We start from the raw sequence: 17,107 nt of genomic DNA, 5'->3' as shown, positions 1-17,107 counted from the left end.
TGAGTTACATGGCCAGTCAGAAAACAGCACAAAGTGGATTTAGATCTCTCAGTAACTTGACATTGCAGTAAATTGCAGTTCTTTTAAAGCAGCCACAATGGCCGGCCCCTTAATTCCTTGATATCATTGTTGCTCCAATCTCTGTTTAATTAGGAAGCAGTTCAACTGGCCAGCAGAGGATTCATTACTAAAACCTCTTCAAAATGACAAAAGCTGTCTTTTGTTTGGAACATCTCTCTCTCTCTCTCTAAATAAATAAATAAATAAATATAACTTAATACATTTTTTTTGTATTTTTGAGCCTCACACCTTTTAGCCTTTCAAAGCTCTTACAAACAAAAGCGCAAGGCGCTTCATTCATCATGGCTTTAACATGATTACTAAGCTCCACAAGTCATTTACATTTTGTCATTTAGCAGATGCATTTATCCAGAAGAAATAGACAAGCAAAGTGTTTTAATCTTGGAGTTGCGTGGCGCCATGCGAGGTTCGGACCTGTGAATGGCGAGCTCTCAACACTTTGCTAGTTTTAATTCTTTTTGTGTCCTAAACCGATGAGATTCGATACATCCTGATTATTAACTGTTCATGGAACTGTTCATGGAAGACAATATGTCAAAGAATTCAAAATCCTCAGGCTCTGGAGACATTAAAAGACACTTGCGTGCTCAAGCTGATGCCCCTGAACAGCAGGCCACAAGCCCAGGAGCCAATTTGGCCGGTGAAGTTTAGTGATAGCTAGTTAGGGTAGAGTCATATGGGTTAACCTCCTCCTGGTCGCTATAATGTGGTTCGCTCTCAGTGTGGCGCATGGTGAGTTGTGTGTGGATGCCGCGGAGAATAGCGTGGAGCATGTGCTGCCGCAGTAACATGATCAACAAGCCGAGTTATTATGCCACCACGAGGACTTCGAGTTCATTGGGAATTGGGCATTCCAAATTGGGGAGAAAAAGGGGAGAGAGAAAAAATATAACCTAACCCCTAACTGATTTATGTATTTTAATGAGGGCTGTCAATTAAAACAAATGATCAATGTATTGGTTGTTTAATGTCCATATGGTTGAACATGAGTATCATGTGTCTACAAATTCCCAATTGCAGAAATTAACACAGGTTAATATGTACCATATTAATGATACAATTATTAAAAAAAGAGGATATCTGGAGCAGATACACAGTTTCATTTCACCTCAGGCCGCATGTTGTTCTTCCCTCTCTCACTTGGCACGTGCAGAAAAATTTTGTTTTCTCGCAAGACGAGCAAAGTAGCTATGGAAATCACTTCGGTGATGGTGAAGTGGATTTCCGAAACACTGGCTTGCAAGTTGCTATGGATGTTTTCACATTTGAGTCTTCTTTAAATCTGTGTTGGAAAGTTATTTTCCTATGAAGTTGCCTTTTTCAAGTGCAGGATAATCGCTTCAGGTGAGTCAGGTCCAGTCTTTCACCAGACCATATTGACATATTTATTTTGATCAAGAAAATGTATGCTCTGGGTAAGTAGCCTACAAAATGACTTGAATTTCAAACTGAATTCCATTTAGAACAGGCTATTAGGGATGCTGTATTTGTCCTGCACTATTTATTAAATTGTTTTCAATAAATATGTGTGTATTTGCTAACGTTGATTCAGCGAATACATGTCATGTTCTACTTTTTAACGTATAATGATCATAATGCAAGGCAAGAATATTGTAGATAAATGCCCCATTTCAGTGCAATTTAGTGTCTGATTTGGCTGTTGGAATAGATTAAGTATTTTAAATAGGTTGCATAAACACTGTTTTTTGACTGTGTAAGACTATATATGCAGAAGAATTTAAACAACATGTATCTGGATCTAGAAAAAAAACAGCCTTTCAATTTGGAATGTTTCACCATAAATGAAACGGCCCAGGCATCCTGATTGGTCAGAAAGACCCCTCTGCAACCTGATCTTCCACACACAATTAAATCAGATTTCTCTTTTGTAAGGTTACAAGGACCACTAAGAACTGTAAGACATTTCATCTTAATCTAGCCTTGCTAGATAATGCTGAAAATCACTTTGTACTGTGGTAGCGTTTGTACCTAAACAAATTAAAGATTTCAGACTGATGGAACTCTTTAAAATGTGTGTAGCGATGTGGAATCACCTATAATTGATAAATATAATCTTTCATTTTGTATGATTTATCTTATTTTACTAAGAATGTTAACTATATGGTTTAACTTGATAAAATGCAATGATGTGTAAAACCAATATGATTTTGTAACCAGAATTTTCATGTTTTATTACCTACAGGTATAACATCCATAAAAAAATGTCATGTTTATTATGCAAACATTCACAGGCATATGCAGAAAAATCTGATGACAATGAATTTCATGTATTTTGTACCATTCTGGAGATATGAGAGTTCATGATTAAATATGCACTACTTTTGAGCTGGAAATTTTTAACAGTCTGAAACAGAGGACCATAACTCCACTGTCGGAAAAGACAGCCCAGTTGACCATGTGACTCTGAAAAATCACTTCTGATTTGCGCAGGACACCTTTGGAGGATGCGGCCAATTTCAGTTCAAATAGTTCCAAACAGAAAGAACTCGCTCTCTTGCCCTCTCTTCATCTTGCTCTTCAGCTGCTTTCTGAACACTCTTCCTCCCATGCGAGCTCCAAGGGAACTTGGGACTTGAGTGAGAAGGCCTCACTTCACAGCTAAAATCATCATCATCATCTCATACAGACAATAAATTCGATCATACAAAGAGATCAAAACATCGACGGAACAAACTTTCGACCAAGAACCGAGCAACATAAAGGATGCCAGGACATGCAAGTAACACCTCCAATATTGTGCTCAAAGTGCTGGTGAATTGAATATTTTGGGTTATCCGATAGCAAATCGATGTAGACTCAAAGAAGGATGAAACGGTTCTTAAGGTATTGTCGATAGACTCCGTAGAGTTCATCTTCACTGTACTGATCAGTTATTTCATATTCTGTCACTACTCACCAACCTGTCTCATGTGTATATGTGTTAGATTAGATTTACGTTTAGAATAGCAATAAAATAAAGTTTGTCTGTATTCAAAAATGACTTAACTGTGGTATCTTTTGATAAATAATCTCATCCCTGTTTCTGAAAGATTTCGCTTCAAAGCTGTACCTGAATACAAGTGATATTAATTTCATTAAGCCATGAGAATAATATCACGTAAGTGAATGAATCATAATTCACTTATTAAAGCTAATTCCTTACAGTAGAAATTGTGAGCTGATAGAATTAGATGTTGTATTACGTTTTCAATGGTGGAGAATCTATTAAAACAAATAATCAAGTTATTTGTCATTATCTAATTTACACTGGTTGTAAATTAACGAACGTGACTAATTCTGTTATACATTTCCTTACCTAATAAGGACAGTTTAATTTAGTTCATAGCTCACATATTTCGAGACCCTAAATTCTCTTCTGAATTTACCATGCATGCAAATTACCCTACATATAATGATGGTAAAATGCAAGCAAAATACCCATTTTAATTGATTGAGTCCACATCTCTAAATTCTATATGTAACACCCTACAACTGTTTTCTGAGGGTTTCTTATTTTTTTTTAGACTAGTCGACTCTAAACTTGCATTTAAAGGTCAGTGAAATTACAGTAGTTGTTCCGCTCATTCCTAGATCTGACAAGTTCTTCGTTCTTTGCTTATCACTAGAAAGAAAGTGGAGACAACTGAGCATTTGTTTGTTTTTTTACGCTCTGTTTTGCTGCAGATGTGTGAAATGAGTGATTATGAACTGTGTCATTATGTGTCATGTGTTTGTGCAGGTGTTGAGAGGGCAGCAGTATGGTCGCAGCTGTGATGTTTGGAGTGTGGGCTGTGCTATTATAGAGATGTCCTGTGCTAAACCTCCATGGAATGCTGAGAAACACTCCAACCACCTGGCACTCATATTCAAGGTGTGTGTGTGTGTGTGTGTGTGTGTGTGTGTCGCGTGCGTGCGTGTGTCACACTGGAGCTTATTTTGTGGAATTACACACCTTCGAGACAGTTCTGTGAATGAATCTACATGTTCTTTTTGTTTATTCTGCCTGTTGGCTGGTGTCTGTTCTACAAATTATTTTCTGTTATTTAATTTTTTCTCACAAAATTTGTGCAGAAGCACCAGACTTGAGCAATCCGATGGCAAAGTTGTCACGGGGGCTCTCGTAAGTGATCTTTTTGAGTTTAGAAGAATTGATGCCAGTTGGCGTTGTCGTGCGCAGGGTTAATGTGCACGTTTTTCTTTATTTTTTTGTTTCGTTCGGGGGGAAGTTCTGGTTTGATTTGTTGCACTAATGGTCTGTATAATCCTGTTTTGACACAATTTATTTATTTTGTATTATATATTTTATCATGACAATATGTCAGTGGATTGTCTCTCCACGTGGAATGTGAATGGGTTGGGGCAACCCATAAAAAGAAGGAAGGTTATTTATTTTCTTAAGCATAAGAAATATGATATTGTGGTTCTTCAAAGACCACATCTTTCCCCACAGGAAGCTGAACAATTTGGTAAGATATGGGGTGGACATGTTTTCTTGTTAGTGCTGGCTCGAGTCAGATTTGGAGAGTCATACTGGTAAATAAATATTTACAATTAAAATGTCTTAAACAGAGTAAAGATAAATTAGGAAGGGTCATTGTTGTTTTAGGAGAAATTCTGATTCTGAAAGTCTGATTCTGGCTGAATATTTATGCACCTAACGTTTGTGATCAGGGCTTTTTTATAGATATTGAAGGGATGTTGCAAGCTGCTGGCACCCCTCATGATATAATATTGAGAGGAGACTTTAATCTATTTATGGACTCAGTCCTTGATCATACTGAAGCAAAAGCATGTAAGCCCCCTAGAGCAACAGTGACACTTCACAGGATGTGTAAAAATCTTGGTCTTACAGATATTTGGAGACTTTTGAACCCATCTGGTAGGGATTATACAATATTTTCATCAGTTCATAAGATTTATTCTAGAATAGATTTTTTTTTAATATCTAAACCCCTCATTATCTGTCGTTGATTGCTCAATTGGAAACATCTTTGTCTCAGATCATGCCCTGGTGTGCTTAGAGGTGTTGCAACATATGGAGAAAAAAATTCTGCAAAATCCTGATTTCCAACAAATGTTAAAGGCTGAAATCAATGTCTATATGGAGACCAACTGGTCCTCAGTATCCTGGGAGGCACTTAAAGTGGTTCTTAGGGTTGGATCATTCAGTATGCTTCATTCATCAAAAAATCCAAAGCACGAGAACTTGTGGAATTGGTAGGGAATGTTAAAAGTGAATGTTGTTTGATGGCCATTTACATGATTGAAGTACAGATATAATACCATTTTGTCACGGAAAGTGGAGTTTTGGTTATTCAGGGAAAGTGAAGTCTGGGGACAAAACAGGGAAAATTCTGGCTACATATATAAAACAGATATAGTCTTTTTCTACCATTCCCTCAGTGAAATCTGCTAGTGGTGAAATTTTTACCTCAGCCATTGATATTAATAATGCCTTTAAATAATTCTATCTTTATCTTTATAGTTCCAAGTCTTTGTCTACTTTGTGGAAGTTTAAATAGAATCATTAAAGAACGGAAAGCTTCCGCCAACCATGACACGAGCCCGGATTGGTCTGATTCTTAAAAAGGACACAGATCCAATTTCCCTGATCCAGATAGATGTAAAAACAAATTAAACAATTTTGGCAAATTGATTCAGTTATGACATCTCTTATACATATAGATCAAGTGGGGTTTATTCGAGCCATTGCTCTTCTGATAACATTAGACATTTCATCAATATCATGTGGTCAGTAGGGAATGATCAGTCTCCGGTTGCTGCCATCTCACTTGACGCCGAAAAAGGCGTTTGATATGGTAGAATGGTATTATCTTTTTAAGATTTTGGAAATTAATGGGTTCGGGAGTACTTTTATTGGATGGATTAAGTTACTGTAGCAGCGTTACAAACAAATGGATTAATTTCAGATTATTTAACTCTGGATAGGGGCACTCGGCAGGGTTGCCCTCTTTGCACATTATTGTTCTGTCTTGCCCTGGAACCATTAGCAGCCGTGATAATAAAGGAGGATGATTTTCCAGGTATGGCGCATAAGCTTTTGCTTTAAGCAGATTATATTTTATTATTTGTCTCTGAACATTCTAGGTCTATGCCTTGCCTCCACAGTATTATTAATTCCTTTTCCAAGCTCTCAGGATACAAAGTCAATCGGTCTAAATCCAAAGCTTTAGCTTTGACAGCGTACTGTCCAGTAACAGACTTCCAACTATGTGCCTTCCAGTGGCCCAAACAGGGCATTAAGTATTTGGATATTTTATTCCCAGCAAATTTGTTTGATTTATTTAGTTAATTTTGGCCCTTTAATTAAGACAAATGTGCTTCATTATATTTATCGATGATTGGGAAGGTTAATGTCATTAAAATGAACTGTATTCCAAAATTCAACTACCTGCTACAGTCTCCCTCTCTTATTTCAAGCTATTTGATAACATAGTGAAGACCTTAATTTGGAATGGTAAATGTCCCAGACTACATTACAACAAATTACATGGGCAGATCGACAATGGTGGGCTAGGCCTACCTAAGATTGTGTGTGGCCAGAGTAATCAATTTGAACATTTATTTAAATGTTGCCTTGAGCATATGGCTGAACCCAAAATTATGTATCAACAAGTCCCCTTTCTGTGTTGATCTTTTGAGAATTTGGGTCATCATTTTGGGATTCCCAGATCTCAGTTTTATAGGTATTTACAGCTGTGCCACATGTTCTGTTCTGTTTTTGGGAGTAGCATACACCGCCCTAAAATGGCAGATACTTTGGGACAGGTCATGCGGCATCAGTGTATTATTCCCTGCTAATTCAGAGTCTGGTGGATGGAGCTTTCATTTCTATTAAGAGATTATGAGAGAAAGATCTGAACTTGGTATCTGAGGATTGAGTGTGGGCTAAGATTCGGAAAAATGTCAAGTCTGCACCTAGAGATGCAAGGGTTCGCCTTAAACAATTTAATATTTTACAAAAATTGTATTGGACCTGCTCTAGATTGTATAGGCTTGGTCTTAAAGACATACCGACCTGCTGGCGATGTTTAGGGGAAGGGATGAGGAGAGAGACATTTAGTTCAATTATGTAGGTTTATTATATATATTTTTTTATTTTGTTATTTATTGTTTGTGTGCGTGTGTATTATTTTATTTATTTTTTGTGTAGGGTGGGGTTGGTGTTTAGGGAGGGATATTAATGAGGATAAAGTGAAAAAGTGAAATCAATATTCGGTGTATTGATTTGAATCAATAAAACATTTTTAATTACAAAAAAAGGATTAGACTTATTTAAAATATAAAGTCTGTACCTGTTTGAACACATTGAAAAGCAGTGGTCATCCCAATAATCATGCTCACGCATGTTGTATAATGAGGATGAACATTAAATCAAACATTACTAAACATAAAATATGGTAGCTTGAGAAGAGGGCATACAATACATTTTCATACATGACAAATACGTGACAAATGTCGATGTTAACCCAACAAAAATAAGATGAAAATGAATTGAAATAATTTTCTGGGGAGCAATCACCCACTATAACCACTCTCACCGGAACCAGTTCGCCTCATAGCACCAGCCAATGGGTGGAGAGTGCATCTTAAATATAATTAAAAGGTAATTACCTTGTTACACAATGAAAAATGAAATGGCCAAAGAGATAAATACAATAAATTAAAATAAGAGATATTGCAATAAACATTTATTATTATTATTATTAGACATATAACGAGAGCTTTGAACCACTCTTAAGTCCATTAAGTCCAACTTTAATAAACTGTGAAAGATGCGAGAAAGATACATTTGAGACAAAGGGACAATTTATGTTAATATAAAATTATATTAATATATTTTGATCATTGAAAAGCCATTTAACACTGTTAAATTTTTAAAAATCACATTGAAATCAACTGGCAGTCTCCACAGTCTGTGCATGCAATGGGATTGGTCTAAACATGAATCTAAATTTACATGGCACATAATACAGTATAACATTTCATTGGCCTTATTTGAGAATAAGGACTATAATATAAATAGAAAAATTATCTTATTAAACAGATTTCTTTAGAAATTTGTGAGTGAAGTGACCCTGCAGTTTAAAACTTGTATAAGTAAGCCTAAATAAATAAAAAGGATTGAGAGAGTGTGCAAAGAGAAGATGGCCTTCATTCTGTTAAGAAAGGTCTAGGAGTAGTTCAGTACTGATACGTCATTTTAATCATATACTGTATGCATCTGTTCAGTTCCCAGCCAAAGAAACAGCACAGGCTACATGAGGTCCCCTTATTATGATGTGATGCTCATCATGTACATTCATCTGTCATGCACTCTTTTTATTCTACTTTTATTCATCTGTATAAGCTGAGCAAACATCTGAAACCCTGTTTTACCAAAGATATTTTATTTCATTTAATTCTGTAATAGTTACAGTGCCTCGACTAGGTTACAACTTCCATATTTGTTAGTATTGCCACATTATTTTCATTTTGAGAAGACAAACACCTGGACATATTTGCCAAAGTGATTAGCACCTTTGGACTGGACAGCTCCCATAACATAGCACTTACACTGGCAGCAAAAAGTTTGGAATAATGTACAGATTTTGCTGTTTTGGAAGGAAATTCCAAATTGGTACTTTAATTCACCAAAGTGGCATTCAATTGATCTCAAAGTATAGTCAGGATATTACTAATGTATCAAACTACACCGTCACTATTTGAAAAAAGTAATTTTTGATCAAATCTAGACAAGCCCCATTTCTAGCAGCCATCACTCTAAAAACTTGGACTTGAGTAATCATGCTAAATTGATTATTTGGTACGTAAAATCACTTGCCATTATATCAAACACAGTTGAAAGATATTTGGTTCATTAATTGAAGCTTAACATTGTCTTTGTGTTTATTATTGAGTTGCCACAGTATACAATAAACTGGCATGTCTTAAGGTCAATATTAGGTCAAAAATAGCAAAAAAGAAACAGCTTTCACTAGAAACTCGTCAGTCAATCATTGTTTTGAGGAATGAAGACTATACAATGCTTAAAATTGCTAAAAACTGAAGATATCATACAAAGGTGTACATTACAGTCTTCAAAGACAAAGGGCAACTGGCTCTAACAAGAACAAAAAGAGATGTGGAAGGCCAGATACACCTAAACAAGAGGATAAGTACATCGGAGACTCTAGTTTGAGAGACGCATGTCCTCAGCTGACAGCTAACAGCTCAACACCAGTTTCATGTACAACCTTAAAGAAGACTCAACGGTGCAGGCCTTATGGGAAGAATTGCAAAGAAAAGCTACTTTTGAAACAGAAAAGGTTAGAGCGGGCAGAGAATCACAGACATTGGAGAAGAGCGTTATGGATCTTCACCAAATTGAGCTTTTGTGCGATCAGCTAGACTGTAAGGTGCGTGAGAAGTTGAATGCCACTTTGGTGAATAAAAGTACCAATTTCTGTACATTATTCCAAACTTTTTGCCGGCAGTGTAAGTTCAACTTTATAACAAGCAACTTGGCACAGTAATGAACCTTCCCAGAAGTGGCCAACCTTCAAAAAATCCTCCAAGAGTACAGCGACTCATCCAGAAAGTCACAAAAAAAGCCAAGGACAACATCCAAGGAACTGCAGGCCTCTCTCACATCAATAAAGGTCACTGTTCATGACTCCACTATCAGAAAGACACTGGCCAAAAATGGCATTCATAGAAGAGTTGCCTGGCAAAAACCACTGTTAATCCAGAAGAACATTATGGCTTGTATGAATTTTGCCAAAACACACCTTGATGATCCTCAAAAATTTGGGAGAATGTTCTGTAGACTGATGAGTTGAAAGTGGAACTGATTGGAAGACGGGTCCCGTTTCATCTGGTGTAAATCAAACACAGAAATCCACAAAAAGAACATCATAACTATGGTCAAGCATGGTGGTGGTAGTGTGATGTGGGGATGCTTTGCTGCTTCAGGATCAGGGCGACATGCAGTAATTGAGGGAAACATGAAAAACCTCTGGTCATCAGTCTTGAGTTAAAGCTCAAGCGCCACTAGATTATGCAGCAAGACAATAATCCAAAGCATAGGAGTAAGCCCACCTCTGAATTGCTCAAAAGAAGCTTTATTAATGTTTTGGTGTGGCCTGACATGAGCCCGATTGAGATGCTGTGGCAGGACTTTAAATGGGCATTTCATGCTGGAAAACCCTCCAATGTGGCAAAACTAAAGCCGTTCTTCAATTCCAAAATTCCACCACAGTGTTGTGAAAGACTGATCTCCAGTTATCAGAAGAATTTGGTTGCAGTTGTTGCTGCTAAAGTTGGCACAACCAGCTATTAAGTTTAAGGGTTCATTATTCACATGGATGATATAGATGTTGATAACGTTTTTGCTTCAATAAAAGAAATAAATATTAGAAAACTGTATTTTGTGTTTACTCGGGTTCCTTTCTTTTTATGGTATATCTCGTTTGAAGATCTAAAATAATTTAGTATGAAAAATACACAAAAATAGAAGAAATCAGGAAGGGGGCAAATACATTTTACATGAATTGTTAATTGTTTATTAAAAAAAATACATATTTATATTTGATGTGATGCGTTTCAATCCATATTTATAGACCGAGGAGAGGAAGTTGTCATGGTGAAACTCTCAAACATTTGGCATGAATGTTTATAATAGGATTTTGGAATTGTTTGAAGGATTTTTACACGGCACACTTGATCTCATCAGGTGGCACCTCAGTTTGTAAACGCTGCGCTACACTATAGTTACAATAGTTGAACTGTCACGCTACTGAAAAATGTAGTTAAGTTAGTAGTGTCACTAATTTTACTTCAATACTCCCCAACGCTCACTTAAGACATGTTCCATTCATTCAGTATTGACCAACTCGACTCTCTAATCTCTGTCTCCTCACCCAGATCGCCAGTGCTACCACTGCACCAACTATCCCCCCTCACCTGTCACCCGGCCTACGGGATGTTACCCTGCGCTGCCTCGAGCTTCAGCCCTCCGACCGGCCGCCCTCCAGAGAGCTGCTGAAGCACCCTATCTTCCGCCACTGCTGGTAGAATCTGTCTTCATCTGCCATGACGTTATACTACTGAGGGCCGCGTCAGGCCTGTGCCTCGTACTGCTGTCATGTTCTGTGCTAGTTCAGTCACATTCAACAGGTCCCACAATACTTTGTCATGATGCATAAAACACGGCTACAGGAATAAGAGTGTCTGTATAAAAGTGCCATTTCTTTGCATTCGTTTATGCATTTAGCCAACACTTTTATCCAAAGCGACTTGCTAACAAATTTTCCTAACAGAATGGTTGAAAATCAGGGCATCTTTATTTCTAGGGGGGTCAATCTGTTTCAGTCAGTTAAGGTGGACACGCAACTTTGTTGAAGAAGCAACGAGTGTCATCATTGTCATTATTTATGCAACCTTATTTTCTTCCCAATCTATATGGTGTTATTTTTTTTCTGTGGAACACAAAAGTAAAAATGTCAAAAGAATAGTTTAGCAGGGCCATCTGACAATGACTGTCTCACCCACGATCGCATCTAGAATTAAAAAGTGCTGTCATGTTTAATTAAACATTACCATTGCCTTTTTGGTGTCAATTATGTTGGTCAGGCGAGCTTCGGTAGAGGGCAGCATTATCAGTGAATGATTACTTTTTATCGTATGACTTCAGAAGAATTTGAGACACGTGATCACTGTGAACTGTAATGATTCTTCAAAAATGGGTATTTTTATGTTCCATGGACAAAATAACAGCATATGGGTTTGGAACGACATGAGGGTAAATGATGGAACAGTGGAAAGAACATTCTAGAACAAAGTTTAATGGCCCCCATGTTAAAGGAATTATTCCGAGTTCAATACTAGTTAAACTAATTCTCGCATTATTTACTCACCCTCATGATAGCCCAGGTGTGTATGACTTGACTTTCTTCACAGAACACATTTGAAGAAATATAGAAAAATATCTCCGCTCAGAAGGTCCTTAAAATGCAAGTGTATGGTGATCCGATTATTGAAGCTCCAGCAGTCAGCATAAATGTCATCCATACGACTCCAGCTGTTAAATTAATGTCATGCTCACTTTTGGTGTGAAAAATATCAATATTTAAGTGCTTTTTAACTCTAAATCATGCTTCCGGTGAACAGCGGTATGCACGTATGACGTAATCGCGTTGGCATTTGAAATATGCGTCACACCCGGAGGAGGAGGAACGCTGTACAGTAACTTGCTTGGTTTAGGTTTAAATCTGTATTTACCTGTTTCTTTACTCACAATGGTGCGTTTGTGTGCTTATCCTGGATGTCTCAACCAAGTGGAGAATGTGAGATTACCTCAGTATAACGTATACGTCACACTAGAGTCTGCGTGACCTCCACCCTCTTGTGAATTTTACTGGAAACGATGATTTAAGAGTTATTTAAATAGTGATCTTTTTTTGCACCAAAAGTGACCGTTAGAAGACTGCTGGAGTTGTGCGGATGATGTTTATGCTGACTGTCTGTGATATTTGGAGCTTCAAAAGAGAAATCTCCATTCACTTGCATTTTAAGGACCAAATGTGTTATGATGAAGACCAAGTCATACACACCTGGGATATCATGAGGGTGAGTAAATAATGAGAGAATTTTCATTTTTGGGTGATACTGTCCCTTTAAGCTCAATCCACAAAATTGGGGCATGATGTTAATTACCACAACAACAAAACAAAACCTCTTGGTTCCAGTGAGGAATAGGGGTCCATGTTTGAATGTTAAAATACTTAGTTTCAAAAGTATAGCCAGAAGACTTAAACAATATGCATGTAAACATGATTCACTTGTATTGAACCCGTAATATTCCTTTAAGTCCTCTCACATTTAACACATTTCATTTTCATACGGTTGTGAATGTTTTGGAGAAAGGTAAAACTTTGCTAGTTGAACTAGCACAATGCTGAATGTGAATTCTTATGATGCCGATTCTTCTTTTTTAATTTCTAAATGGAGATAATATGAGTTTAAATGTATGCTTTTAAATGTTTTTGTTTACTGGATGTTATTGGGAGCTGGTTACGAGCTATCGTCCAGTTAAAGACTGTGATGTGTGTGAATTTTGTTTCGCACATTTAAGAAGTCTCACCGGAACACCATTATTGATCTCCAACTCTATTTGCTGCTTTTCCATTTATATGTTGTAATTCACTTATTTTATTATTTTGTTATTTGGCTGTTGACTCATGATTGAGTTGAAGTTGATCTTTCATTTTCTTTTCAGCAGTTATTTACGGATTAGCCATTATTTTGGTGCTGTTCTTTTCATTTTAATGAAAATCTGACTGAATTTTTGTAAGTGATTTGATTCAGAACTGTTAAGCTTCCTTTTAGTACATGTTTGAAAGGTTCAGTGACCTGAGGATGTCTAGTGGTTTTTATTTACTTCAAGTATACATGCTGTTAAACATTTCGGTGGAGGGATCACATTTCGCTATACAATGACTATAACGTTTTCCCCAGAAATAATGTACATGTTCTGAAACCATGTCAGGTGAATGAATTATAGCTCTTCAAGCATTGTTGCTTTTTAGGTTAAAAGGTTGTCAAAATTCAGGCCGTTAAACATTTTATTTAGCGGTAAGTTTATTTGGTTGGAAACAATTATTTCAAGAATATTTTTAGATATTTAATGCAAATTCTACTATTTTATGTGGAATACAAACTTGTATAAGCTTAAACAGTTCAAATGTAAATATGAAATTTTGGTAGCTTATTGTATTTTACTTGACTCCTGCATAGGTGTTTTTTTTTTTGTTTTTTTTAACCACACTTCTCTTCATAAAAGCATATTTTTGTTTGTGCATTGAGTGTATTTCTTTTTTTTGTACTCAATGTGTCTATAAAAGCTTTAAAATGATGCACTCTTTTTATATCTATCTATCTATCTATCTATATCTATATATCTATATATATCTATATATATCTATATCTATATCTATATCTATATATATATATATATATATATATATATATATATATATATATATATAGATATATAGATATATAGATATATATATAGATATATAAATAGATATACTGCAAAGGTGTCCGTTTCAGTCAAATTGATCAAATCTAATCAGTATTATTTGAGTATCACCTGTAATTTCTGTTCAGTTTTCACTGTCTCAACTAGCTTGTTTACTATATATTATTCTCTGCCTCTGTTATTTTGTGGGCTTTTTGATCTGGGCGGAACTGACTTGTTTGAAATTATGCTGTTTCTTGTCACTTGGTGGTACTTTTTATGTGAAGATCGTCTATTGCTGTTTTATTCCAGTCTTTTCTACCTCAGGTGTCCTATAGCATTTTTCCTCTACCAAAGTTCACCCTCACAATATATATATATATATATATTACTGTTTTATTAAAGTTTTATATCTATCATTCTCTTTTTTTTTTTTTCTCTCAAAGTTCTCCAGGGCTCAAGGACTAACTTATATTAGCACCATTTATTGTGCAAATAAATCTCTGGGTTCAGCAAATGAAAATCAAACTGGCTTAAGCTGTATCTTTTACTCTTGCATAGCTTTTGTCAAAAAGTATATATATATGTTATTAGATTTCTACCCCATTTGAAGCATTTTATAATGAAATCTACCTATTTTGGTCTTTATAGCAAATAAAAAGGAGAAAAATGACTTGAGTTGTTTTTTTATTATTTGTCTCTTGTTTCATGTTGTGAACTTGCAGTTTTTATTTTCAGCATTGTGACAACAAGGCAGCACATTAATGGGGCACTAATCACTCTAATTATACTGGTTAGATAAATGGTCTCTATAATGCAAACAGTGGTATTTGTTCTGAAAAATAAGTGCCTAAACAGGTTTACGGGGCTTACCCTGTGCGTAACACAAAAGACGAGAATGTCTACCGACAGAGACTCCATTGATAAGCGCATGCTCACACACTATAGCAGTAACATGGACTTTAAGCGTTGCCTTGGCAACCCTGGCCCCTTAACACTCCTGCAAAAATTCCAGCACTGTACCGACAGGGCAGTGAACTGGATTTTCACCTCTCGCTGTACACCCAAGAAGCAAAAATACACCAGCTGAACATATAAAGCCTCCTAGTTGATGGAGATCTAGAATTTAGAATGGTATCAACCACAGTGGGGGATAACCAATCGTTCAAAAGGGCGCCCTGTTGAGGGGCCATACCCATAACTTCCAAATGCTGTCCCGTGCAGCAGACTGATAGAAATGCATATAGATGCGCTGTCAGCCACTGATGCGCCAACGCATTGATGCCCAGCGGTGCCAGGGCCAAGAGGGAAAACTAGAGGGGACGGTGTGACATCTCTCTTGAAGCAAAAAGAATGTGACATGCCTGCCTCAGCATGGCAAGGCATTTTATTTATAAAGCACAATTAAAAACAACAGTTAATTGCTGTACAATTTTTATAAAATATGCAAAAAGCAAAATATACAGTACACACCAATATTTTACAACACATAGATCTAACTAAACATAAAACAACAAGATTTCAACAGATCATTAAACAGGGTTCGACAAAAAAGCCAGGGAAAAAATGAGTATTTAATAGAGATTTAAATGACACCAGTGTGGTGGAAATTGTACTGTGCAAAGGCAATCTGTTTCATAGCTTTAGGGCCAACACTGCAAAGGCGCTGTCCTCCCATAATTTACGTTTAGACCTAGGAACTATCAAGAGTTCAAATCAAATCACTTTATTGTCACACGACCATATACTCAAGTGCAACAGTGGGTGAAAGTCTTGTGTACAGTTCCAAGCATTTTAGGGCTCCGAGCATTCTGACCAGTTTCTGGTCAGAGGACCTTAGTGATCTGGACGGTGAGTAAAATTTTAGCAAATCTGAAATATAATATGCTGCAAGGCCATTTAAAGATTTAAAAACAATCTATAAAATCTTAAAATCAATCCTGTAACGGACCAGCAACCAATGTAAAGAAAACAAAATGGGAGAAATATGGGCCCGTTTCCACAAACTTGTCAACAATCTAGAAGCAGCATTCTGGACTATTTGTAATTGTGATAACGTGGATTGACTAATCCCTACATACATGGAAATACAGTAATCCAGGTGTGAAGACACCAAAGCATGCGTCACTCTTTCAAAATCAGAAAAGGACAAAATTGCTTGACCTTTGGCATGAGAGCGCACTCCTTCCTGGTGATTGATGTAGGAAACCACCGTCCTGTTTTCCGACCTGATGAGGACATGGTTGTCCTGAATCTCTAGGAGAAAAAACTTTTAACGGCATCAACACAGTCAACATCTCCAGACAGTTTATGTGCCAATATTGCAGCTGGCCCATCCAAACCCCATAGGCTGGATGACCCTCGTATACAACACCCCAACCCGTGGAGGAGGAATCTGTCATTATCACCTTGCTGCTACACACCAGTCCTAATGGAACACCTGACATCAGAAGGCGGGTCTGTTGCCAATGTAACAGAGTTTGGTTGCACCCACGTATCACTTTGAGACAGAAGGTACATCAAGCACTGAAAAGGTCTCTCGTGCAACATGCCCAGGGGAATGACCGCAGAAGCCGCGATCATGAGTCCCATAAGCCGGTAAAATGTTCTCGCAGAGAGAACCCGTCCCACTCTTAACATTGCTAAACATTGCCGTAATGACAGAAACGCAAGCTGGAGACCAGTACACCTTCATCGTCTGCGAGTCCAGCGCCACTCCTAGAAACTAATCCGTTGCCCTGGCAATAGAACACTCTTGTCTAGGTTTACACGCAGCCCTAGATTGCTCAAATGGCTGAGAACGACATCTCGATTCTGGGCAGCCAAAGGCTCCATGTGGGCTAACACCAAGCAATCGTCGAGATAATTCAAAACGCGGATGCCGTGAAGCCTCATGGGTGTCAATGCTGCATCAAAGCATTTCAGTTCCCTGCTGGGCATCAATACGTTGGCGCATCAGTGGCTGACAGCGCGTATTTATGCATTTCTATCAATCAGTCTGCT

The 17,107-nt window shown here is 37.1% G+C and overlaps 1 protein-coding gene across 1 annotated transcript in view; it reads left to right on the top strand.

Moving 5' to 3' along the window:
- Positions 1-13,992, top strand: part of LOC127635955 (mitogen-activated protein kinase kinase kinase 1-like) — a 111,239-nt gene extending 97,247 nt beyond the window's left edge. Inside the window, exons 19-20 of the mRNA XM_052116266.1 lie at positions 3,821-3,952; positions 11,008-13,992. Of these exons, the coding sequence (XP_051972226.1) occupies positions 3,821-3,952; positions 11,008-11,157 (282 nt within the window). The 3' untranslated portion in view covers positions 11,158-13,992. The remainder of the gene's footprint in view (positions 1-3,820; positions 3,953-11,007) is intronic.
- The last annotated feature ends 3,115 nt before the right edge of the window (positions 13,993-17,107 follow it).

This window comes from Xyrauchen texanus, chromosome 43, assembly GCF_025860055.1.
Source record: "Xyrauchen texanus isolate HMW12.3.18 chromosome 43, RBS_HiC_50CHRs, whole genome shotgun sequence".
Lineage (NCBI taxonomy): Eukaryota > Metazoa > Chordata > Actinopteri > Cypriniformes > Catostomidae > Xyrauchen > Xyrauchen texanus.
Note: the sequence above shows the minus strand (reverse complement) of the source record. Positions and strands in the feature narration are given on the sequence as shown.